The sequence below is a fragment of the Triturus cristatus genome, chromosome 8 (genome assembly GCF_964204655.1).
Source record: "Triturus cristatus chromosome 8, aTriCri1.1, whole genome shotgun sequence".
NCBI lineage: Eukaryota > Metazoa > Chordata > Amphibia > Caudata > Salamandridae > Triturus > Triturus cristatus.
The window spans coordinates 1,550,451,039-1,550,478,516 of record NC_140591.1 but is presented as its reverse complement, the minus strand read 5'-3'; the positions used below and the strand labels follow the sequence as shown (position 1 = coordinate 1,550,478,516).

The following is a 27,478-nucleotide window of genomic DNA, read 5'->3' as shown; positions in this document are numbered from 1 at the left end:
TTGGGCCCAGTACCTCCTGCTGGCCCTGTGGCGCTGTGAAGGGGGTTCGGACAGAGGCCATTTGTGAAGATTCACAGAACTCCTTTATCATTAATATTCACAAGGGAAGGACCCTGCACTGCAAGGGACAGCAGGCATTGGTCTCTGCATTCTTGGTTACAGTTCTGTATTGCACACGTCTATTGTTATCTGTGCAGGTGTTGAAATTCTGGTTATCGAATATTGCCGGTTGTTGGTGCTCCCATCCCAGTTTTATGTTGTTGGCTATTTTCATGATAGTTTACTCCAGCTTTTATAGCGTTAAATATGGAACTATTTACCTTCAAATATAAAGTGCTATTAGAGTGATGAAAATGTGAATTACACAAATGCAGAAAGGACCTAAAAACATATGCAAAAGGGGTCGCAGCATGCAGTGATGAATGCATGCACCGTCACGTCATGCCAGTGAAGTAGCTAGACCTCTGGCCGTCCGTGGCGGTCCCTGCTTTTGCCGCCCGCCAAGGCCGCAGGTAAAAGCGGAGGGGGAGTTGCCTTCTCCAAGACCACCCCCCATGGTACCCCATTGCATCATGCATGACAGAAGTTGGACGGTGCTTTTAGAGAAAATCGAAGTATTAGACACCTCCACTTTTCTTAAATAACCACAATATTTTGAACGATCCTGGCACAGAGGGAATAGTTGGAAGCTAAAATTTACACCACCGCTACTCCTCCATCGCATGGAGAATTCCAACTGTGCCCAAACACATTTTATCTCCATGCCCAAGGGGGAATTTGGTGGTAAATGGATATTGATAGATTAACCATGCTGCCACCCTTTTGAGGACTGCAATTTAATGAACGTGAACTAGCAGTTGATTTGGCTGGACCAATAAGGCGGGGCCTTGGAAGAACTGCATTGCACTCTAATGCTCCTGAATTTAGGGGCATATTTACAAGGCAGCGATAGAAAATTATCGCCGCTTATGAGGCCATTTTTGGCCGAAAAGCGGCGATAATTCTATCGCCTAATTAGCAAGGTCACGCTAACGCATGAAACCTTGCATTAGCGCACGATTTCTTAACGCCCAGGTTTGCATCTCTAATGTGATGCAGAGTGGGCGTTCCTGACCTGACATGACAGGAGAAATGTCGCTAAGCGACATTTCTCCTATCATCAAGCCCCACGCTATGAAGCATTGCGGCAAGAAAAGTAGTGATAACCCCTGTTATCGCTACTTTCCTTACGCCTGCTTCAGGACTGACTTAGCCATGATATCCTATGGAAGGTGGATATCATGGCTAAGTTTGTGGGGCCCTACCAACAAGCTAACGCCACATTTCGTGAGATTATCGCTGGGTTTCCAGCGATAATCTCACGTTTGGCAGTTAGCGCTAGGACTTTTATCGCTTTTGAGATAAGCGTTGCTAGTAGCACGCTATCTCAGCGATAAAAATTCACGCTAGCCGTCGATAATTATCCTAGCGCTAAGTGCGCTTAGCGATACTTATCGCCGGTTGCTGCTGATATGCCCCTTAGTTCGCCATAGCAGTGTTAGTTCTGTCAGCGCCTCCTAAGGCATTTGAAGGTCAGACACACCATTTTTAACATCAATTAAATGAAATAAATATCATTTTAGAGTTTTTGCTCAGAGGTCACCAAGTCACTTCTGAGTTTTTCAAAGGATGACGAAGTTATAAGGTTAACAAAGACATTTAGAAGTTTATGAAAATTGTTATTCATACCAAGTTGAAGAGATAATCACATTCCTTAAAATTTTTGAAAAGTGCAATTATTTGTTAAGATGGTAAAATGTTATGTAAAATCGTTTAAAAAGATGATGTTTTTAAATACATTAAACATTTATTTAGAATTGTTTTTAAAAGGTGTCAGTAAGTTTGGTCTATTGAAAGTTCAAGAAATGATACTTTTCTTACCTGATTTGAAAAGACACTTCCAAGATGTGCATTTTTTGGCTGTAAAAAAAAAAACACAGTGGTCAGTTACAACAATGAGAGAGGAAGGGACATGGGGGCTGAGTGGGGTGGAGCGAAGTATCACACCATCTCTTTGAGTAAATGTTCAACAGTAAACAGTGCTTCCTTGGAGCCTTTCATACAGTTATCGTAAGAAGGGGCAGTAGAAAAGTTAAGATTTTGTCAATCAGTTAAAGCCTGAATATGGCCTCAATTTCATCGTGCATTGATTGTCTTTGCGGATTTTAAGTTTGTAGTTGCCTTCTTGCCGGAGTGCAAACACTGACGGTTGATTCTCTGTCGAAAAAAATATTCACTCATAATAATTCAGTGATGGCTACAGCTCATGTCTCAGTCATAGAACCCAATTGCTTCAGGGTGACAAAGACACAATGGCTTCTTCTGCGGTAGAAAACTACATTTACCCCCTGCAAGACCCGAAGTGCAAGCTCTAGGTGGCGGTAGGCCTCATGGCTCGCAGACCACTGGGTCAGTCAAAACTCACTCACTCATTGATTAAAGACACAACTCTGGGTCTGGTCCTCAGTGCACTGAGGCATCCAAGAGCTTGTGTTGGACCTCATGGTCATCAGATCCAATCTCTGAGGGCCTACCCAGCCTTCCACCCCTCTGAGGTCGATAATAGGAGTATCCTTGAGTGGAGAACAAATAAACATCTGGTATGCAGCCCCAAGAGACGGAAAGTGCTTTACAGATGTTACGTTACTGCAGCCTTCACTTCTATCGCCTAAGCCATGGAATTCTCTAAAATGGATTTTCTGGAGATTGTACCTCCTAACAGAGTGTACACCACACTGTGAGTAGCGTTGATACTTTGACCAAAAATGATCAGTTACCCTTAAAAAAGGGGAGACTTCATCTCACCGCATGCAGTGAGGCTCTAAGCCTTACCCACAGAGTCTCTGAGAGAGGGCTGCAATTGTTTATGGGGTTTGGCCAGCATTTTATGATTAATTAGGAAGCTAACGCAACTTGTCCACCATCTATTATCCTCAAACAGATGAGCAAAATGAGCGAGTCATGTAGGACCTGGAATGGTGTTTGTCTCACAAATACAAAACCGGTGCGAGCGTGTCTGGTTACTACGAGTCAGCGAGAATTTCCTTCATATAGTTATGGAAACTTCCCCATTCTTTTATGGTCATACCTGCTCTTCCTACCTGAGGCAGCATTAATGCTCATGGACGAAAGGAAGGCAAGCAGAGGCACAAGATGCAATGAGAAGGCTTCCAGGTCATGGTCAGAGCAGACAGTAAGAATACAACGCAAGACAACCACTGATGGTGAGCCCTACGGGAGTGGCACATTATAAACTTGGCGATTTATCAGACTGTCGTCCAAAAGGTTCACCTGATGGAGTCTATAAACGATACCATGGTTCATATGAACATTCACAGAAGTGCCAGTCAAGGCTCTTCATTTGGTGCTAGCCAGTAGCATCAAAATATATCCTTGTTTAAACCGGGGGCAGCCCAGGCTGGGCTTTCAGCACACCCAGACCCTCTGCTTCTTGTTGAAATTCTAGAAAATTGAGTTAAAGCATTCTGGATTTAAGAGGAGTCAGGCATGTTGCAGAATACCTGGGGCCATATTACGGAAGTGACCTGGGGTGGCAATAGGTTTTAGCGCCTGCATTGCATGCCCCCTGGGAACCTTGGTATTACAGAAGGGGCCGCAGACACTTGTGTGGCCCCCTCCTGTAATACAGCTAGCGCTGATGCACATATAGCGCCAGCGCTATTGCTGGAGCAGAGTTTTCTGTTGAAAATTTATCGGGTTTTAAGCTCCAGTTTTGTTTATATGTTTTGATTAAAAATACTAGTTTAAAAGCACTAATTAATAGTTTGTCTTGTTAAGGTCAGACTAACCAACATTACTAATGAGAGAAACTACACGTGGGAATGCATATATGTTGCTTAATAATAATGTACGGTTCTAATTAAATGAATGTTGCAAAGTGCTATTTGTTTAAAGCAACAAACGCTTTTTAAAATAACGTGTACTAATGCTTTATTGCGTTGCAGAAGGCTAGATAATTACATATACATATGGGTATTAGTGGGGAATAACACTGTTTAATCATTATGCTGTGGTAACGTTGTTTTGTGTTTCTTTTCATTAAGATGGTCCGTTTTGGCCTAAAACAAGATGGCTGCCTTTTACAGCCTGCACTCGAGTGATTGAATTTTGATGGGAGGCCTTGCTGAACATGGTCGAGAGTCACCTGACCGCAGCCTTTGCCTGGTTAGAAAGTTTTCCGTGAGGACAGTAGCTCTGGGAACGATTCCAGCTGCCCTTGGACAAGGATAAAGTCACAATGAACAATAACTAGTCTGCGGTGGCTCTGCTAAGATATCAAGGAAAGAACATTTACGAAAGATACATTTGCAAACTCGAGTTTCCTTCTTCCGTCTTTTTATTTTTGTGATTTTTCCTGAGCGGAGGTTTGCTAAATGTAACTGAGTGACATCCTTTCCTGTTCGCTCTGCTCAGCGGCTCAACGGATATTCAACATTTGTTTGTTACTTTTATTTGTAACTTTCCCTATAAATATGTTAGACTAGAGAGGGTCCGTGTTCCATTGCGCTTATTGCATTCCTTGTGGTTCATTGCGTTTTGGACTTCTTCCTGAACCTATGCTGAGGACGGCAGCTCGAGAGACTTTACTGAGAGACCTGTCCTGACCCATTTAGCTAGAATAGGTAACTATGAGAATAATGATTTTGCTAATGATTGACTTTTCATCTTGAATTAATTTAGATAAATAAGCATTTGTTTGAATTACAGTGTTGGGTGTTCATTTCTTGTCATTTATTGAGTTTCCAATGTATCTCCTATGTTTTAAATCATGACTCAGGGCAATAACTTTATGGTTGCATTGACCTCATGGTAGATGCAGATTGGTTTAGGTTTCTCTCCTTTATTCAGCGTGGATAGAGTAAATAGAATGAGTTTCAGTGTGATGGGCCCTAGCGTATGATGTATGTATGTGCGTGTGACTGTAGATTTACTCTGTCTGTGGAAGCAGGGAGATTTTATATGCGCCGATCTGCAGAAGTTTCCTGGTAGCAGTATGATGGTTAGATTATTGTCTTGATCTGATTAGATTGCTTGTACATAGACTTTTGATTTATTGATTTATTGATTGATGTTGGTATATGTACTAATACTATATGTTGAAGTCGTCGTGTTGAGTTTTATGTAGTGCTTCTGGAACTTGGGAGCTGGTGACGGTTCCGTAGTAGGGCAGAGGGAAGTGTGTGCTGCTCTCGGGAAAGACGGGATTGTTGGAATTACCTGTACGTATGCAGGAAAAACGTGTGACAATTGAAGTTGCGCGTCACATTGTCTGGGTTCGGAATCAGTAGTGACATGGTCGGGTGTTACTATTAGATATATTTCCAGTATAAAAGGAGTGTGTATGGTAGCGAAGGTTATCTGTGAAACTCTGGTCTTAAGTCCCAGGGATCCGTAATTCTTGCCGTTAAAGCTTATCGCGGGAGGAGTAATAGGTATTCTCTGAGCTTGTCTGAAGGACTGGGCAGAGGTTAGCGCTGCTTGGTTAACGTGTGTTATAATTCTGTAGTGGGACAGACTGTTCGCTGTTCTCGGGAAAGGCAGAATTCTGTGTGCATGTGCTACATTTTCTGGTGTGAGAGTGCGTGAATGTATGAGCATTTAGTTGATTGTAAGACTCTTTGGAGCAGTCCTAGAGGAAACAGTTAATAGATGCATGTTAGAAGGGCAGAGTAGAGGGATGTGCTACTGTGTCAACGAGAGTAAAAATTCTGTAGTGGAGCAGAGGTAAGCGCTGTTCTAGAGAGAAGCTGGATTCTTGTGAGAAAGAATTTTCTTTGCTATTCTGTGGTTAGGGAAAAAGACAATGGAGATGTTTATATGTTTGTAGAATCTGAAACGAAGTCTACTGAAAAGGTTTTGTTAAGGAGGGGTAGACGAGTGACAGGAGACAGGAGCAGAAGCGACTGCAGCGACTGTTGACGTCATACAGACCGCTCTGATTGGGTAGTGGATCAGAACGGTGCTCGCGCTAGGATTGGTGCGTTAGTGTGAGCCGCGCAGGGATTGGAAGGAGTACAGAGTGACGTAGACGCTCCAGGATTGGTGCGTTGGTGTGAGTCGCGCTGTTATTGGACAAAAGATTGTACGGTTGCGGAAGGGACTAGAGGATATTGGTAAACATTAAAATGTATTATCAACCGGAGGAAAAGAAGAAGAAATCCTTGTTCGGTAAAATAAAGAGGTGGTTCGACAAGGATAAGAACATAATAACCAGAGAGGGTGAATTGCTACCTCCAACGAGAACTCCTGCATCCTTCATGGTTGCGAAATATGGGTATCATACCTGTATTTGGTTAGATAACTGGGCTAAGTATACTAAGGAAGATGTTGTCTTAGCGTTCCCGGAACATGGTTCATTTAATTTGGCCGTGTTGAGAAATTTACGAGAAAAGATGATGTGTCTAGAGCCTAGACCAAGGCCGACACAATTCGAGGCGTTGGTGGAATGGGAAGATGAGGTGCATGAGCGAGAAAAGCAGAGGAGTGGAGGCAATTATAGGTACTTTTTTGGGAGGAAATATGATCGTGAAACTCATCATGATCGAATGAGGAGATGGCGAGATGCTAGTATGTCAGAGGGATTATATCCTATGAGGACAGTTGAAGAAGCGGAAGGGAGGAAAGGTGCAGCGAAGGTGCCAGATGCAGAAGTGAGAAAGTATGGAGCTAATGATTATGAGGATGAGGTCTTGGATGACATGATTTACAAGAGACCACCTCCGTATAGACCAGAACCAGAAGAGAGCACGCCAGTTGCTACTCCAATAAGGGATACTTTGCGAATTATTAAAACTGAGGTTGTGACACCTGATCTGAAAAGTGATGCTCTTTCACGGAAAGGGAAAGAGAGAGAGAGCGAGAGAGAGAGAATCGAGTCAGTGACGAGAAAACAAGAGAATTGGCCAGAACAACATCTGAGCTGACTGAGAAAATCCGAGAGCTGACGAAAAATCTTGAAGCAGTTACGGTGCCTGTAACTATTGGTCCGGTTGTGCCTATTTTTGATAAGCAAAGAATGGGTGAAAATGGTTTGACAGTTCCCTATGTTGGAAATGGTTTGGTTGGTACTTGTTCTTTGGAGGAATCAGGAATGAGGACTGGTGAAAATAACTTGAGACAGTCGAGACATGACACATATAGTGGAGGATTAGATGTGCAGCCTAATTCAGGGTTGAATACTGGTTGTTTGGGAGTAACAATTCTGGAACCACAGAGGGTGACAGAACAAGTGGGTGCAGTGAAAAAGTCTACTGAAATAACAGCTGAGGATTTGAATGATTGGTTGAAAGTTCTTCAAAAGAAGGATAAAGATTCACAGGCAATTGATGTAGTCAGGTTGCGCATAGAACTGGAAGAGCTTATTGCAGGGACAATTCCTACGGATATACTCAAACATCATCATGATGGAGAGTTGTTATTTATGTGTAAGAGCATCACCTGGAGGGCTAAAAGTACACATGACAGGTTAAAGGCAATAGCGAGTGAACAAGGAGTTGACATGGATAAGGTGAAAGCTTTGCAGAAGTCTTACAGGATGGATTTCACCGACAAAGATATTGAAAATCTAAATGGTGCTGGCAGAACAGGACAGATTAAGGAAATGATTGCCTTATTGCGAAAATGGGGTGATGTAGAAAAGTGGAAGGATAGATGGTACAAGAAAAGGGAAGATTCGGTGGACAGGACTTATTCAGCTTTCCCTGTGAGAGAAAAAGAGAAAACAGTGGATGCTTATCCTATGAGAGAAATTCCTGGAGGAGGATATGTACATGTTCCATGGACTAGACAGGATATTTTATCATTCACAAATGATTTCCCTCGACTGAGAGAAAAGCCCGTCGAGTGGTATAGGCAGGTAGATAGGTTTGTGAAATTGTCAAAAGTGCTGTGGATTGACCTGAATAGTCTGTTTGATATAATTGTTCCAGCAGACTTGTGGGCTGAGTGTAAGATAGTTATAGATTGGCCTGCAAAGGAGTATCCAAGAGATCCGAAGACAGGAGCACCAGATCCAGAGGTTAGGAAGAAGTATGATCAGGTTATTGTGTTCCTGAAAAATAAAGTACCCCCGAAAGAGACAGACTGGGTTAAGATAGATCGAACACATCAGGAAGCGAAAGAATCAGTTCATGCTTTTTACGAAAGGCTGATACTGGCTTTTAAACAGTTCAGTGGAGATGAACACCTGGGTGACAAGGATTTGAGTCATTTTGTATACAGATTTGTATATGGCCTGAGACCTGAAATAAGTGAGAGAATACGTGAACATACAGTTGATTGGCAGAGTAAAAAGATTGATGAAATCTTGAGACATGCAAAATACTTCAGTGATGAGATTGAAGCAAAACAGAGAAAGTTGAAAGAGAAGGCAATGTGGGCACAGGTGAAGGTTGCTGAGAGACAAGAAGCACAGTTGGTGGAACAGGCAAATAATCCAGGAATTAGACCCAGATATGCGGGGAAGGGAAAAGGGAATTTAGAGGAGGCCAAAAAGAAGTTCCCTTGTCACAACTGTGGGCAATTGGGGCATTGGAGATCCGAGTGTACCAATCCACCATTAGTGAGTAATGAAAATAAACCCTTAAATCAACAGGTGCAGAACGAGGGGTGTAATCAGCAGCAACAACAGCAGAAGGTTGTCATACAGCAGAGTCAAGAGCCAAAACCGCCCTTGCCGCAGAATAGAGGGTCCCAAAAGTATAACCAGGACTCAGGATTCTACAATGATGAGCAGGTAAACAAACCGAGACGTTCAAACCCGGTACAACAGTACTGGTTAAAAAATGAGGGGAGTGAGTCTGAAGGGGACTATTGATGGTGCCGAAGAGAGGAGGAAGAGTGCATACTTGGTGCAACTCTAGAAATAGACCAGGCAGGACCATTTGTAGATGGGAAAGTAAATGGGGAGAGTGTTACTTTTTTGGTAGACACAGGAGCGACAAGATCAACTGTCAGGTCAGCAGATATTAGAAATCTTCCTCTCTTGGACGAAGCAATCCAAGTAGTTGGTGTAGCCAATACACAGATTAAGACTCGTCTTACTGAGCCAGTAAGGGTGAGTATAGGGAAATTTTCAGACATGCACAGATTTGTTGTCTGTGACACTAGTCCAGTGAACTTGTTAGGTAGGGATCTATTGTGCAAGATGAATTGTACAATTTTCTGTACTCCTGATGGAATAGCTTTTGAGACACCAGATGAGGATGTTTTGTACCGGATGACTCTAGATAATAGAGAGAGTGAGATTGTTGGTACATATGCTGTGTTTAATCCAGATGATTTGCCTCAGGAGTTGAGACACACGGTGAAAACAGCAGTTTGGGATTTTACTGGCGAAGATGTGGGATTGATGAATAATGTAGATCCAGTAAAAATTTCAGTGAAAGAGGGGATTGTTTATCCTAATATTTCTCAGTACAGATTGACACCAGAGATAATTGAGGGAATAACTCCTATAATCGACAAGATGATTCAACAGGGTGTTTTGAGATAAATACTGAGTAGCCCGTGTAATTCACCAATAATGGGGCTAAAGAAACCTAATGGAAAGTTCAGGATTGTACAAGATTTGAGAAAAGATAACAAAATTGTGGTGGCATGTTGTCCCATTGTGCCAAATCCTTCAGTGATTTTATATCAGATTCCTCATGATGCTGAGTGGTACATGGTGATTGATTTGTGTCATGCTTTCTTTTCTATTCCATTGCATCATGACAGCCAGCCAATTTTTGCATTTCGGTTTGGCCAGCGTATTTTAGCATGGTGTCGTATCCCACAGGGGTATACAGAGAGTCCTTCGATATTCAATCAGTTATTGAAGAAATCATTGGAGAGTTTGATCATGCCTGAAAGCTCAGTACTAGTGCAGTATATCGATGACCTACTTGTGGCATCGAAGACACGTGAAGCTTGTGAAGTAGATACCATAGCTTTACTGAATCATCTGGCAGATGGAGGGTTAAAAGTATCTCCAGCCAAATTGCAATTTTGCAAGAAAGAGGTGCATTATCTTGGACACAATATTGAAAAAGGTCTGAGAAAGGTGACCGATGACAGGATCAAAATTATCAGAGGAATGAGAGCCCCAATGACCCAGAGAGAAGTGAGGATGTTTCTGGGGATGGTGGGTTATTGTCGTCAGTGGATAAGTAATTTCTCCCTGATAGCAAAGCCACTGATTAAGTTGACAAAAAGTGAAGTGAGAGACCCATTGGAACTGGATGGAGAACAAATGGCAGCATTTGAAGAGTTGAAGAGCAGAATGTGTGAAGCCCCTGCTTTGGGAATGCCAGACTATGAGAAAGAGTTTGAGTTGTACTGTAGTGAGAGAAATGGATGTGCACTTTCAGTGTTAATCCAGAAGCATGGACAACTGAGAAGGCCGATTGCGTACTTCTCATCGACACTTGACCCCGTAGCTGTGGGTTTGCCAGGTTGTCTGAAAGCAGTAGCTGCTACATGCAGAAGCTTGGAACAGAGTGAGGGTATAATAATGGGATATCCTGTAAGGGTATTCGTACCTCATGATGTGGCTATTCTTTTGACAAGAAGCAGGACTCAGTACATGTCACATAGTCGGCTGACTAAATATGAGAAAATCATTCTGGGAGCATCAAATGTGACTCTTGAGTGATGTGTGAATGTGAATCCAGCAACGTTGTTACCAGATGCTGATAATGTGAATGTGGGAGATGATGTTGATCATGATTGTTTGGATGTGCTTGATTACTGCACAAAACCAAGACCAGACATAAGAGATTTACCATTGCCTGAGAGTGATCATGTGTTGTTTGTGGATGGATCATGTCTGAGGACTGATGATGGTGTGCTGAGTGCAGTATATGCAGTGTGTAAGGTTTCAGAAGTTATGGAAGCTTCACCTTTGAAAGGAGTGAGATCTGCTCAAGTGGCTGAATTGGTGGCATTGACGAAAGCTTGCAAAATTGGAAAGAATCTGAGAGTGACTGTGATGACTGATAGTCAGTATGGGTTTGGAGTCGTTCATGACTTTGGCCAGCTTTGGCTACAGAGAGGTTTCTTGACGTCGAGTGGGACACCAATAAAGAATGCTGAGGTGATTGGAAAATTGCTTGAGGCGATACAGCTGCCTAAAGAATTAGCAGTTGTGAAGTGTGCTGCTCATGGACAAGGAGATGATTTTGTTACTCTTGGTAATAGATTTGCCAATGACATAGCGCAGTATTGTGCGAAAAATAATCATTCGATTAATAGGGCACGAGAAAGGGAAATGTCTTTTTGTTCTGTGATGTTTACTAATGTCCTAGAAACGTGGGATGAAGTGAAACAGTTGCAGGATGAGGCAGGAAATGAGGAAATGAAAGATTGGATCAAGGCAGGTTGTGCCCCAAGAGAGACAGATCATGTTTGGATCTATAGAGATGGTAGACCAGTCATGCCAAACTCCATGCTGTCGACAATGGCAAGAATGTATCATGGCCAGGGACATCTGGGGAGGGACGCAATGATTAGGTCATTGAAACAGACCTGGTATAATGCAAAGTTCAGGTTGATTGCAGAAAGCACCTGTCAGAGATGTTTGATTTGTCAACAGTTCAATACTGGGAAAAAGACAGTGGTGAGTCTAGGAACAATAGGCAGAGAAGGAGGTCCTTTTACCAGAATGCAAATAGATTTCATTGAAATGCCCCAAGTGAACAAATTGAGGTATGTTCTAGTGGTTGTCTGTTTGTTCTCAAGATGGGTGGAGGCCTATCCGACTAGGAGAAATGATGGTATAACGGTTGCAAAATTACTGTTGAGAGAGTTGATTCCTAGGTACGGGTTCCCAGTGACAATTGAGTCTGATAGAGGTAGACACTTCTACAATGAGCTTATGGGTTTGATTTGTGAAGCATTGAGCATACAGCAGAAGCTACATTGTGCATACAGACCAGAGGCTTCTGGAGTCGTCGAACAGATGAATGGCACAATAAAAAACCGAATTGGTAAGATGTGTTTAGCCACTGGAATGAAATGGCCTGATGTCTTGCCTCTAGTGCTGATGACTATTAGGTCTACTCCAGATAGAACCACAGGTTTGAGTCCGCATGAAATCTTAATGGGACGTGCGATGCGACATGCATTTGTGCCTGTCAACAAGTTGATGACAATAACTGATGACATGATTTTGGATTACTGTAAAGGCCTGGCTGACGCAGTTCATTCTGTGTTTCACCAGCTTGGAGAAGACGCTACCACACTTGAGAAGAAGCAAGCCCATGATCTGAGTCCAGGAGACTGTGTGAGGATTAAGGTACACAGAAGAAGAAATTGCTTGGTTCCAAGGTGGGGAAGGCCAAGACAAGTTATTCTGACTACGACAACTGCAGTAAAGTGTGCCGGTGTAAAGAACTGGGTGCATGCGAGTCATACTCTGAGAGTTCCAAATCCAAAAGAAGGGACTGGTAAAGAGTATTTTGAAGAGTCAGATTCGAGTGATGATGAAGAAACTGAGCCAGTGAGAAGAAGAAAGAATCCTGAAAGAGCTGAAGGAGAAAGAGAGTCAGGTGATTCTTTCTTTCCAAGAGAGGCTTCAAGGGAAACATTGAGAGTTTCGGAGGAGAGATCAGATTCTGTAAGAGTGCCTGAAGTTCCGACAAGCAGTGGAGAAGAAAGAAGAGAAAAGAGCAATTCCACAGGGAATACTCCTGAATCAGATGAGGAGGTTGAAATTCCACTTGAGATTACACCTGAAGAAGCAGGGTCAGAAGAAGATAGAGAGGGACAGATTGCGGAAGACCCCCGAGGAGGTGTAGGGAATACTTCTGATGAGCTAGGTGAAGGGACAAGTAGACAGCAAGAAGATTGCGTGTCGGAGACCCGAGGAGGGACAGAAATAGGGAAGTCTCAATCAGTGGTGGTAAAGACTGTGGAACAAAAGAAAACTGCGGAAGAACAAGAGGCAAATGAGACAGAATCAAATGAGAGTGAGAATGAGAAATCAGAGGGTCGAGTTCTGAGAAAGAGAACTTGGATCGGAGAAAGAAATAATAAAGAAATGAGACCAAAGAGGAGTGTAAGAGGAGACCTTTGGCCTAACAGGATAAAGAGGCTGAGGTATCGACTGACAAGAGTGAATTCATCGAAAGCTGAACAAGTGAACGAAGTGTCGAGTCAAAATCAAGCGAAGGAAGAGGAGCAAAAGAAATCGAAGGAACCAGAGGAGATTAAAAGAATTAGAAAACCCAACCAAAAGTACAGGTCACCGGAATGGTCTTATGTGGCACTGCCTGAAGGAGAAGAAGAGGAGGCAGAGAGTCAAGACAATCCGGAGGGGATCTTGAGAAAAGTGGTTGAGGGAAAGGGAAAATCTGTTGGAATCCTGAAAGTTATCCTGACTGACATTGGAGAAGAGTCGGATGCACAGGATGTTGTTGATGATCTGATACAATTTGATTTTGCTGAAGAAGAAGTGAAGAGTGATGAAAATCCAAATTGAGTAAACTAAAGGAATCACTTGGAGAAGTGAAAAGAAGAAAATCTGAAATTAGCAGTTTGAAATAATCTAGAGTTCTAAAAACTCAGTAGTGGAGTAGAAGAGGCTAAGTCAAAAGACACTGCCAAAGTAGTAAAATGGCTAACACAGAAAATAATCAAAGTAGATGTGCCTTCTTGAAAAGATGGTGTAGAATGTGCTGCTGCTGTACTGGATTATTAATGCTATTATGGGTTGTACTAGCTTTATTAGTTACTTTTAGAATTACAATAGATCAGTTTGGAATACATACTGAGAATGTGACAAATGTAGAGAAAAGTTCACAAAAAATAGTTCCAACTAGAATTAGTAACATTTACATACATAAAGATAGGTCAATTAATGATTTTTCTAGCAACGTTTTTTCAAAATTGTTGTACGAATACGTAAAGACAATGGAAGTTAGGGATTGCTACGTATGTATGCAATTACCTGCATCCGTTTCTGAAGGTGTTACTTATCACCATTTACCAGCTACGTATGGGATTTCATGTAGTGTGTTAAGTAGTGTTTTTTATTTGTTAGGGAAAATAGATTATGAGATGTCTAACAAAGATAGCATTTTTGGACAATTGCCTATGAATAAAAAGCTGAATCCAGCAAAAGAAGCTAACATTTTTGGTGAGATTTTTATTGAGAAAGAAGAATTAACATTAGATTACATTTTAAGAAACAATTTAACTTGCAGTTTGAAAGAAGAGGAGAAGGCTTTCCTAAACATGGTAGAGGAAAGAAGAATGAGCATGCATGAAAAGACAGGGAAATATAAAGTGAGTGAGACAATTTGGGACATTGAAATGGGAAGAGAATTGAAGAATGGAGCTAGTCCAACTTTAGCTTTAGATGCACCGCAGAAGGGTAAACTATGCATTACCAGAAGGAAATCCCAATATGATACATATTTTGTTGGGACTAGTGAGTGTCATGATACATACTTCATTGCAACAGGGTGGGGTTTTAAAGGTGGAGAAGATCCAGTTTTCCCAGGAGTGTATTATGTTTGTGGGAACAAGGCTTATTACAAGTTGCCTGACCATTGGTATGGCACGTGTTACGTGGGCCTGGTCTTTCCAAAGATTTTCCATATAGATAGGATAGAAGATGTAGAACACATTAATTTACTAACACGTTTTAAGAGAGAAACTTGGTCGGAGATAGTGGGGGATATTTTTGGTGCTTTAATTCCAGCAGTGGGAATTTCTTTAAATGCATATGGGATTCGGAAACTGTCAACAGTGGTGGATCGCTTATCGACAAGTACCGCTGGAGGGTTTCTTTTGGTAAATACGGAGATGATTGCCGTACGTGCCATGTCTATGCAAAATCGACTTGCCCTTGATATTCTATTGGCCAAAGAGGGTGGAGTCTGTGGAATGCTGAAAGTTCAACATTGTTGCACTTACATTCCTGACGAAAGCAAAGACCTAAAGGTCTATATCAAAAATATTACTGATTTGCATGAAGAATTAGTACCACTGGAAGCTGAAAGTATCTGGACTAAAATAGCTAATATAATAGTTGCTGTTAAGAGTTTTATTGCTAAGATAGGTAGTACCTTTATTGGTAAAATTTTATTTCCTTTGACATGCGTAATTGTTGCTTTATTGATACTAAGATTGGGGTGTTTGTGTTGTAAAAACAGGGGAGGGAAAAAGAGAATAATTAGAGGAAATATTGACAAAAAACAAAAGAGGTCAAAGAGAGACCCACAAGAAATAGAATTAGAAGAATTGAGGGAGAGTGTTTACTTGGAGTCAAAGAGGGATGATGTGAGGGAGTCTGGTGTTTAATGTTGTGTTATAAAAGACATTTTCGATTTCTCCTAAAATTGGGACTAAAATTTTTTTTTTTGGGTTGATTTTTGTGGTGATAAGATATCACCAAAGGGGGGATTGCTGGAGCAGAGTTTTCTGTTGAAAATTTATCGGGTTTTAAGCTCCAGTTTTGTTTATATGTTTTGATTAAAAATACTAGTTTAAAAACACTAATTAATAGTTTGTCTTGTTAAGGTCAGACTAACCAACATTACTAATGAGAGAAACTACACGTGGGAATGCATAAATGTTGCTTAATAATAATGTGCGGTTCTAATTAAATGAATGTTGCAAAGTGCTATTTGTTTAAAGCAACAAACGCTTTTTAAAATAACGTGTACTAATGCTTTATTGCGTTGCAGAAGCCTAGATAATTACATATACATATGGGTATTAGTGGGGAATAACACTGTTTAATCATTATGCTGTGGTAACGTTGTTTTGTGTTTCTTTTAATTAAGATGGTCCGTTTTGGCCTAAAACAAGATGGCTGCCTTTTACAGCCTGCACTCGAGTGATTGAATTTTGATGGGAGGCCTTGCTGAACATGGTCGAGAGTCACCTGACCGCAGCCTTTGCCTGGTTAGAAAGTTTTCCGTGAGGACAGTAGCTCTGGGAACGATTCCAGCTGCCCTTGGACAAGGATAAAATCACAATGAACAATAACTAGTCTGCGGTGGCTCTGCTAAGATATCAAGGAAAGAACATTTACGAAAGATACATTTGCAAACTCGAGTTTCCTTCTTCCGTCTTTTTATTTTTGTGATTTTTCCTGAGCGGAGGTTTCCTAAATGTAACTGAGTGACATCCTTTCCTGTTCGCTCTGCTCAGCGGCTCAACGGATATTCAACATTTGTTTGTTACTTTTATTTGTAACTTTCCCTATAAATATGTTAGACTAGAGAGGGTCCGTGTTCCATTGCGCTTATTGCATTCCTTGTGGTTCATTGCGTTTTGGACTTCTTCCTGAACCTATGCTGAGGACGGCAGCTCGAGAGACTTTACTGAGAGACCTGTCCTGACCCATTTAGCTAGAATAGGTAACTATGAGAATAATGATTTTGCTAATGATTGACTTTTCATCTTGAATTAATTTAGATAAATAAGCATTTGTTTGAATTACAGTGTTGGGTGTTCATTTCTTGTCATTTATTGAGTTTCCAATGTATTTCCTATGTTTTAAATCATGACTCAGGGCAATAACTTTATGGTTGCATTGACCTCATGGTAGATGCAGATTGGTTTAGGTTTCTCTCCTTTATTCAGCGTGGATAGAGTAAATAGAATGAGTTTCAGTGTGATGGGCCCTAGCGTATGATGTATGTATGTGCGTGTGACTGTAGATTTACTCTGTCTGTGGTAGCAGGGAGATTTTATATGCGCCGATCTGCAGCACTATCACAAGAGGAAGTTCCCTCATTTGCATGGGGGGGTGGGCCCATGCAAATGAGGCAATCCCTTTGCCTCTGCGCCCATGCCATATTATAGACGCAGGCACAGAGGCAAAGAAGCTGTCAGGAGCTGCACAAACAATGCACCACCTAAGAAATGGTGCACTGTCAGTGAACCCCCTAATAGCAGCCCTCTGGAGGAGAGAAAAGGCCCCCCAGACATCCCCTTGCAAGCGGGTGGAGTCACTCACTGCACCCACCTGCGAGGGGATCGCTAATGGCTGGTAAAATTGCAGGTGGGTTGCCGCTTGCACAGTGAAACATAGAGCGGCTCCTTCAAAGCCGCTCCGTTTTTCACTTTCAATGCACTACCCCCAGGGCAGCAGGACTCTGCGGCTGCCCTGGGGGCAGCACATTCAATGTGATAGAGCACACTTGTTTTAAGGTGTGCTGTGGTTAAAATAGGGAAAGTGCACCCGATCCATAATACGGACCCTGATGGATCGGAAGGGGTATGGTCCAGCAGACAACATGGAAACCTGCAGTCAGTGTCCATACCCCACAACTGAGCAGACACATTCACACGAGGTACCCTGTAAAGACACACACTGGTGCATGACAGGGGTGGTGTGCAGTCTGGAGTAGCCAGGAATTGTAGAAGGGTGACCCAGTGTAGGACTGAAGTGTATGGTTTAGAAGACTAAAGAATTATTTGGCAAAGGGAAGGCAGATTCTGGTGTTGCCTTATAGAATGGTATCATTGAGCTATTTTTGTTTAGATGTTTGCCCTTGTAGCCCAATGATGTGCCTGCAGTATGAAGGCTCTAACCAGAAGGCTCTCAGAGGAACTCTCTAGAGATGCAAGATCTCGCAGGCAGCCATCTTGGAAGGGTGCAGAGTTTGAACCCTGCCCTGTCGCTTGAAGGACTTTATATCTTCTGAAGTTCCTGGAAGCAACTGGGAGGTTGTGCTCTATCTGAGCTCATCATATATCTGGATTAGGAGCAGCCCCTGCAGAATAACAAGATTAGGAAACCAAGGCCTTTTTGCAGAACAAACCTTCGATTTGGAGAAATAAGACTGACATCTGATCACGGTGAAGCATCCAACTAGCGTGTGGCCAGAAGACCACTGGTAGGGACTTTTGGCATTTTGAGAACTATTAAATGACATGAATGCTCATATGAAAGCAATTCATGGGAAAGCTTTACTACTCATGCTACGCATATGTGTCATAAAAAGAGTAATTGTAGTGGTAAATCTGTGTAACACAATGGCTATAAACTCTGGCCACTGAGGATGTAAATAAGTCCCGGAGGCCATTTATTTCAGTCAAGTCTCATCTGCACGATCCCTTGAGCCAGCCTGACCCGACCCTCTTTCCACTCGATGAGTGGATCTTCTGCCATGTTCTATCAAACTTAGGAAGCCACATAGTCAGTAGTGACTGCTGGGTTTACGCTATTCTTTTGGCTGCAGATTAAAGATTTGCAAATGTGGTAAAGAAAATGCAAGGAGGGATGGGTGGGAGGGGAAAAAGAGGGAAGTAATTTACAAAAAGGGGAAGACAATGTCATATCGCTGGCATACCTAGCAAACCATCTCCTATGATGTGTGTGCAATCTTCCTCATATGGCAAATTCAAAAACGTTCCAAAACTATATTTTCTGAACTGATCCATTTGAAAATCTGTGAATCTACTTGACATGCTCATGTTTTATTTTGGTAAAAATGTATTTTGTGATTGTAGGACACTGATTTGCTGTGCTTACTAATTGCTAACAGTTTTTTTATTATCTTGGGTTGCCTAGACCGTGCTTCTTCATGCAGTTAATAGTAAAATAAGAATAAGATAAAATAAAATATAAGCACAATTTGTAACAAAATCATCATATTAATTTAGAAGGTTCCATAAAGCCGTCATTAACAATCTTTCATTTACCTCAATACCAAAGGCATACAAATATTTTCAAATGTATATGTCTCTGCAATAATAAATAGAAATATTTGGGTCATTAACTTGTGTTGCATAAATCTTCTCTCTTCTGAAAATGTGATTAATTGTTAATATCCCATTTTTTATCTTCCTGCCATACCCACTAAGCAACTTGTACCACACCATCTTTGGTTAAACATTTGTTGGGAAAATGGCGTGCCAGGCGGGATGAGAGGCATAAGGACGTCACAGGAGGTGGGAGTGGGCATAGGTACACAAAGCCCCAGGGAGAGGCGGCAAACGATTTTCACATGGCACCCACCATAGACTATAAAATCTTAACCTGGAATGTCAAGGGGATAAACACCATGCCCAAACGACACAAAGTGTACACGTATCTCAAGCGTAGGGGAGTTCAAATTGCACTACTGCAAGAGACACATCTCTAGGCAAAGAAAAGGGACGCACTACAACATAGGTGGCAAGCTTTCTACACGGACTATTCTGCTTTCTCTAGAGGGTGATGATTTGGATTAGGCCAGGGGTCCCTTTCCAACACACTGGGCAAAGGGTAGACCATGAAGGGCACTATGTGGTAGTCACTGGTAAGCTTGATGGGCAAGATGTCACCATAGGGAGTCTTTATGGGCCGAATATGGATCAAGCGTCATTCCTGGCGATACTTACTGGGGTATTAGCACCAGTCCTAGTGGGCTCAATACTCCTAGTGCATGACAACAACAGTCTTGCAGACGCAGCCCTTGACCAGTCAAATCCACCTTTGATAGACTCCCCAACATGGAGGTCAGCTAAAGCCCTCAATGAATGGTGATCCCAATGGGGCCTGGTTGATTCGTTCACCCGGGGGAAAGAGATTACTCATTCTTCTCGCACTTACACAACTTACACGTTCGGTTAGATGCCATATTATGCTCTCCTGACATACATGAACTGGTGACGCTCAGTTAGTACCTCACGAGAACAATCTCCGATCATAACTCTCTACTGATAGGGCCGCGATGGTCGAAACCCCGGCCTTGTACTCTAACCTGGTGACTAAAACCAGAATCCCTTGAGGACCCATTCTACCAAAGCCACTATACCGATAGCCATCACCCAATACTTCACGAAGAATGAAGGAACGGGCTCGAACCCTAAAATAGAATAGGATGCCTTTAAGGCAGTGATCAGAGGCAGATGCATCTCTGAAACTGTGGGCATAAGGGTAACCCTCCTCAAGGAAACGTTAGCGGCAGAACAGAGGCTCAGAGACCTAAAGAGGCAGAGGCTGGGGCACCAGGAAACCCCAAAACTACTGATGGAAGTCAAAGAAAGGGTTGCATAACAAGTCGAAAGGTTAAGATGCTTCGACTATAGAAACTATATGATTAAAGCCCATAGCGATAGAGACTGTACAGAGGATCTCCTGGCGTGGGAGGCCAATTAAGCTAGGAGGGGCTCTGTAATCTTAGAGCTTAGGGAAGATAACGCCCCCATAATAAACAGCCAGCAAGACATCAATAGAGCATTTGGAGTTTATGACACTGCCCTGTATCAAAGCAAGGTCACATGTACAGAGGAAGACATGGAAGCATTTATAGAGCTGATAGCGGTACCTACTCTACCGTCTACTAATGCAGACGCTTTGTGTGGAGACATCATGCTCCCAGAAGTTAGGGCCACAATTAAAGCCATGGCCAGGAACAAGACTCCAGGTACAGATGGACTCCCGGTGGTGTTTTACTCGATGTATGTGAAGGAACTGGGCCCCCAACTAGTGACGTTATACAGCTCAGTGCGAGAAGGGGGTACCCTCCTGCCACCACAAGGGAGGCGATAGTAGTGCCCCTTCTAAAGCCAGGCAAACCCGCCTTTGATAAAACAGCATACTGGCCATTGTCAATGCTAAAAATAGAATACAAGATCTTGAGTAAAATCTTGGCCACACGGCTTCTCCCGCATATGGTGACCCTGGTGCACAGGGATCAGTCCGGGTTCATTCCTTGCTGTTACACGGCCATCAATGTGCTGAGGTTTCTATGGGGACTAGAGGTGAGCTCCTATGACAGAGAAGAGGCTGCTGTCTTTACAGTGGATATGGAGAAGGCCTTTGATAGCTTAGAGTGGCCCTACTTGTATAGAGTCATACTGGATTTTGGTCTGGGACAAGGGTTCGTAGATTGAACAAGGCTGCTCTACAAAGACTCGGTGGCTAGGGTGAAAACAGGGCAGATTATTTCTGATTGCTACAGAGTGAATAGAGGTACGAGGCAGGGGTGCCCCTTGTCACCCCTCCTGTTCGCACTGGCCATGGAACCTTTGGCTTACCATGCCAGGACAGGGATCCACTACAACAGGTTGGAGGTGCTCGGAGAACGCCACCATATAGCATTCTACGCAGACTATCTCCTGTTCTTCCTCCAGTCATGGGAGAGGATTATGCCGAAGCAAAGGAGTTGCTTAAGCACCTAGGGAAGGTCTCGGGCTTATGGGTCAATTGGAAGAAATCGTCTTTGTTCCCGATCCTGACTAACAGGGCCTGCCCACCGAAATATAAGATGTAAAATGGAAACTCAGATGTCTTTCATATCTTGGGGTAGGGGTATACCACGACTCATCCGATAACTTTGAGGGAAACAGTGGGAAGGCCATAAGGGGATTGAAAACAAGCACTGAATTCTGGGCTTCCTTGCCTCTATCTGTGATGGGTAGAGTCCCCCTTTTAAAATTGGTAGCGTTACCACGACTGCTATACTTCTTCGTGACCCTCCCGGTGTGGATCCCAGTGAATACATTTGCGATCTAAGAGCAATAACCATATTTTTCATTTAGGGTTCAGGCAGACGTAGAGTGGCACTTTCCAAGCTGCAGAGGTCTATTACAAAGGGTGGGCTATCCCTTCCAGACTTCCAAAGCTATTACCTGGTGGCCCAACTTCAGTGGCTCGCACAGTGGGTAGGAGTCCACGAGCAGAAGGCCTTGGGCCCCACATCCCGGCCCTCCGACAACTGGCGATGTTGATATTACGACTTCCCTCAGCGAGAGCGGGTGGGACCTCGGAGTTTCAGTTACTTCAGAAATGCAGGCCTAGATGTCTTCAGCGAGCTAAAATAAGAAGACCATACGCACCAGAGATATCGCTGAAGTTTCTAGTGGAACTCCCACGTAGGGGCAACTGGAATGGACTAAGAAAGTTGACGGCTGCTGCTGTGACCACAATAGGAACACTATACGAGGAAAGCCCACTATTACCTTTCAAAGAATTCAGGGAGAGATATGAACTACCACATGGGCACTTACTGTTACACAGAGCACTCACAACTGCAATCCACAAACACAGAGGGCGGGGCATTTTGTTAGCTTGAAGTTTTGATACGCAGAACTTGAGTCTATTGTATAATAATGGATGCCAAGTGCATGGGTTTGTCTTGTACACAATAACATTTTGTTAAAAAAAAAAACTTGTACCACACCAACATTTATGAGAATCATATCTAAGATCTCTAATGGATACTTAATTCAAAGATAGTGACTGCACTCCTGTTCTAATAATGTTGTAAAATATTTTAGGCTATGCATTGCTCCTCCTCCACCTCCTCTCATCCTCAACTAAAAACGTTTCCTAAAACTTACTGTACATCAGCCAAAAAGATCAGTCCTCAGATCACACCATCCCAGGGAAAGAGCCTCTTTCTTGGTCTTTGTTTTCAAAAGTTGGCTCATGCTTTAAACGGTAGGGTTCCAACGGTGCATTTTTCAGGATATTCACTAACTATGTAATTGTTTCCAATTTTAAATTCATTAAATGCATATATGTCTTGTGAATATACTGAAAATCGTGCCTTGAATTTGGCCCTTGCGAACGAACGTTTATTATGTGCCGATAAGATGCAAGAACATGGGAAAACAGTGATATTTAAAGACCAACTTACCTTTGAAGTATTCACAGTTGTAAAAATTGAGCTTGTCCACTGAATGAATCTGGATAAGATTTTGCTTTGGTGTTCTAGTGAAATTGGTCACGATGAACTTCTCGTATGGTGGGATCAGCACCTCCTTGCTCTCCGGGTAGGAGGAGAAATTCTTGATGTTCACCCCATAGCAAGTTTCGATGTCAAAGACGGTGTGCTGGCCAAACTTCAAGCCATTGCTTTGGCTGAGCGACGAGGAGAGGAACTGGCCAAACCGGACACGTTTCCGCATCTCGGCTTTGTACCGAATGTCTCTGAAGCCACGGTACACATTGACACACTGTGAGGTCTCCTGCTGTGCTTCCAATATCTGGAGAGCTCTGGTTAAAAGGAAATGCAGAGTTTTATACCTAAAATTATTTTGATAATATTCAGCAGATTTGCCAGCTTCTCTGACAGCTTTGTCAAAGGTTTTGTGGAGCATGAAACTGGAAGTGTATGCCAAGATGGCTATTGCATGCTCATCCCTGAAGCCACTGGGCAAGACCGGGGTGTCGGTTCTATTTTCCCATTTTGACTTTGCCGACTTCCAGGCTGTGGAAAAGTATTTGCTCTTTGCAAATTCAGTCTTGCTCAAGGAGGGGAGCTCCTGCTCCATCTTCGCTTCACATCCCTTATATTGGTCGTCAAAGGCGGAGAGTCTCAAGTCAATGGTATGCTCCAGTAGGAAGAGGTCTCGTTTGTAGATGAGATGACACTCAGTCTAGACAAGATAAGGAATATAAACTAGGTCACTTTCCATTTACAAAGGATTGTGGAGACATTGGTTCAGGCAACTAGATACTCACTAAATATAGTCCAACTCACAGCTAACAAAATAATGGTGCAGTGTGTAAACTGAAGCAATACACCTCATACCAATAAACATGGCTTTGAGCACATCTAGAATTATAGTAGGAAGCCAATTACCACATATAGTAATAGGCTTAAAGACTGGAAGTGAGTAAAAAGTGAGGATAACATGAAAAATAAATAAAAAAATTAAATGGAAATGAACACTTAATTGAAGAAATGTTAAGCCATCAAACAAGCCCCCAGTCCCAAAACCTGCCAGCACAACCTAAAAATCCTTGCAATTTCAAGCAAACCAATGTCCACCTAAACCCCATCCATATCAAGCCAATGCCCATGTACCACCAAGCCTTCGCTCTAGGCACGCAAACCCCAGCATACCATACCGAACAAGCTAGTCTATCTTGTGACTACCAAACAATTGAGAGACCTGCCACTGATGAAAAAAATCTGAATCAAACCACAGTTTGTTCTCAACCCTGCCAGAAGATCGAATGGAAATCAACCCCACAACATGAAAGAGGTTGTGATAAATCTCTATCGTCCTCCAGAAGCACCAATGAAATTCACTACCAGCTACCAAAAACAAGTGCAAATCCTAGGACTCATGGAAACACGGTTTTATAAAGCTCAGTTACATCATATGGCAAGATGCTTCCCACATACCATTATGTCATCTGTGACATGATGTAAGTGAAGCTTATTGATACATCTGATACATTATTTATTCCATCTACTGCATTACTCACCCCAGGAGGCAACAGCACCTTTCATGCAGAATTGCATCGACCAGTTATAAACCATACAAACCATAGACCTCAAAATGCGGCTATTGTCAGATTTATACCACTAATGATGTAGAAGCCATGCGTCTAATAGACAACGTGGGGGGGTTGAATTTCACCAATAAGCAAGGCCGCTCACTCACACTGCCAAGTGCACGATGGACCTGATTATGCAACAAAACATGTAAGTAGCCGAGAATTTGGACAGCTCGGCTGATGGTCATTCCTCAACTCATCAAGAAGAAATCATACTCTATGCCCCTGTAAAGAGATCAATTCTTGTTCTTTGTGCAACCGGCAATACATTTCAAAACACTTCCAACCTAGTCGAAGCTGGATCACAGTAAAAAAAGTTTTTTTTAAATGGCACCGTCTAACAAATATAAGACCTTAGACCCTGAGAGTTTAAACAATATGCCAGATTCTGGGCTAACATTGACACTTATGTAACTCTGAAATGGACAAGCCACATTGGAATCTGTACCTGTGTGTACAACCACAAAGCAGGTAAAAAGTATGTTACATCACTTATATGAATGAGACAGCTAAGTCAACAAAGAAAATATTTCAATCTTCTGCAAATTAACGATTCTGAATATGTGTGTGGCTGGCTTTATTACTGGAAACCTGTCTAGTAAGGTTTTGATGAACTTGTCAAAGGCTACCTCATTCTAGATCAAGAGAGGAACTCGTCAGTGTTGCCACCTCCCTCCTAATGTTTTGTTTGGTGCAATAAACAACTTGCTCAGAAGACTCCAGATGATACAGGTATTGCACCAATAAGATATCAAAAATGAGCACAGAAGTTCTACTTATAGAATGCTGTACCGCCCATCTAGAGAGTGCATTTGTGACGTTCATGATTAAACCAAAACAGAATTAATGGCCTGTAAGGTCTGTCCTATCTTTATTTGTGCAGAGTTTTCCTCCCTGACTGCGAAGGTTCTGTAGTGGTATATTTTCTATTAAATTGCAGCTTTGTGAATACTGAAACAAGTAAACTTACATAAGCGTGTAAGTTTACCTTTGTGAATCAGTCCCTCGGAGTTTAAACTTACAACAAAAGTGTCTCCACACCTAGAGGTATGCAATTGGGTTACGTGTATGGGTGGGTAACATCCCTCCCTAAACCCCTCACTCATCCTCCCTAAACCCCTCTTACTCCTCCCTAATCCCGTTGCATTTAGTAGCAAGTTTGCCCCTTTTCCCACCCACTCTTCTGTGTCCCTCCCACAGTTACAACTAAAATCTATACTGACAGGTGCATAGACTCCCCCATTGGGGTGGAGAACACCACGCATATACGTATTAGCAAAGTTTACACTTTGTAGTACTTTTTTCTTATGTTTTGTAGTGATAGAAAAGGTACTACAAAGTGCAGTTTGTGAATCAGGCTGACTGACCCATAGTCTAAAAGGGTCAAGAACGTGTCGTCTGTATAAAATAATGCGTGCATTTCCAGATCCCCCATTGTCTATCATTTATGTCGAATAGCAGCTGATAATGGCCTGTCCTTGTTTCTCTTCCATTGACAATTCCATTGATTCAGAAAGCAGCCCATTTGTCAATATTCTGCATACCCTGCTTTAATTTATCCTAAACATTTCTACAAAATTCATAGCTTGGAAAGTGCACCAGATAAAGAAACATTCCATGTTATTAAACACTTTTATATGTCTGTATTAAAATAAACATTCCATGTATCCAGACACCCCTCATAAATACCCATTCTAGAGGAACCCCAGCTGGAACTTATGTACAAATTCTTTGCTTTGTCCAATCTACCTGTCTATTTATTTGAGTCATGATCTTATGGTCCACAATACGCAATGAGGTATATTTATAATTCATGTTCTCTGATTATTTTATTGTGTGTTTGGGAATCCGTACCACTGTTGATGTGTTCAAGTTTTCTGTAAAATGTTTTGCTGGTTTATTTGTTTAGACTTCAAGATCTTATTAAACAAGATTGCAAATCCATTCATGCCTGCCAATTTATTTTCATCTAATAGGAATATGTTGGTGAGTTATCAAAGAACTCAAAATGTGTCCCAGAATTTCTATGGTAAGGTTAAGTTATTCAAAAAGACTATTTCTTTAGCAATATCAATTTGCCTTTCATAGTATACCTCAGAATAGAAAACCCAAAAGGTATTTACTGATCATATGCTTAAAGTAATGACTAAGTCTTTCATTCTTATAAAATTTCTAGTTTCCATTTGGTTCAACTTGCATGTTTGTAGTTTGCCTTGCTTTTGTACACCCTCCCTGAAGGATTGGCTGATCTTAAGAGAGCTCTTTCACTTTCCTATTGTGTTTCTAAAATGTGTTTAAATATCCAAGTTGTGTTGGTCCATAATTCAAAGGGATTCAAGCATTATGTATCTCTTAAAACAGTGCATGGCCAGTGTAGATGTGGGATTATAAAATATGGTAACTCCATTCACTAGCAAGCATCCTTTTGTAGGCTTGCTACACAATGCATGTTTGAACCAAGAATCAAATCCTTTAATTTAATCAAATATACACGCAGCTGCCAGAATTAGTTATATCCTGCAAAATGATCATCATATGTATGCACTCCAATGGGAATGGCCTCAGAACTTGAACTCGGCAGAAAACGGCATTTTAAGAATGTATATGGGAATCATATAGGTCTCTGATGTTGATTTATTGGCAGATATCCCAGTAAATATATTAAGGTTTAGATATTTTAACCTTGAGTTGATTTTTGATAAATCTTTTGCTCTTTGATCCCCTTGCCTTATCTGCATAATTATACAAGGTATATACACAAGTAATTCTGCCCTTGTCACTTTAGCATTAGATATGGTATTGGCTATTCTTTTTAATTTTAGCTTTTATACTCTTACATTAGAAATCATGGCAGAGGAACACATTAGAAAGTTTGTTATTGCCCAACAACTGAGTTTGATAATGTATAGGCAAGGAACCCTATTTTCTTTTGTACAATTGACTTTCAGCTAGACTTTACTTTTAAGGATTTTAGTGACTTGGATTTATGCATGTAATGTTCCATAGAGGAATTATGAATAAATGAAATAGATGAGTGAAAAGGCAGCGCAGTAAGGTTCTGACCTTGCAGTTGGCCTGGGAGTCCTTACAGCTCCTTCAGATTGAACTGCTCTTGCTATGTATTAATGCCACTCAACAGTAAAGCCTAAGACTGTCCTGCCATAAGTTTCATCTGCCCCATCTAGAAGCTCCCATTCC

General features: G+C 42.0%; 1 protein-coding gene across 3 annotated transcripts in view; it reads right to left on the bottom strand.

Annotated features, from left to right (window-relative positions):
* LOC146806119 (GPI-linked NAD(P)(+)--arginine ADP-ribosyltransferase 1-like) overlaps positions 1 to 27,478 on the bottom strand; it is a 76,217-nt gene that overhangs the window by 15,386 nt on the left and 33,353 nt on the right. For all 3 annotated transcript variants that reach the window (XM_085623451.1, XM_085623450.1, XM_085623452.1), the window contains 2 exons: positions 22,629 to 23,370; positions 1,921 to 1,959 (listed from right to left, as the gene is read on the bottom strand). In XM_085623451.1, the coding sequence (XP_085479577.1) occupies positions 1,921 to 1,959; positions 22,629 to 23,370 (781 nt within the window). The remainder of the gene's footprint in view (positions 1 to 1,920; positions 1,960 to 22,628; positions 23,371 to 27,478) is intronic.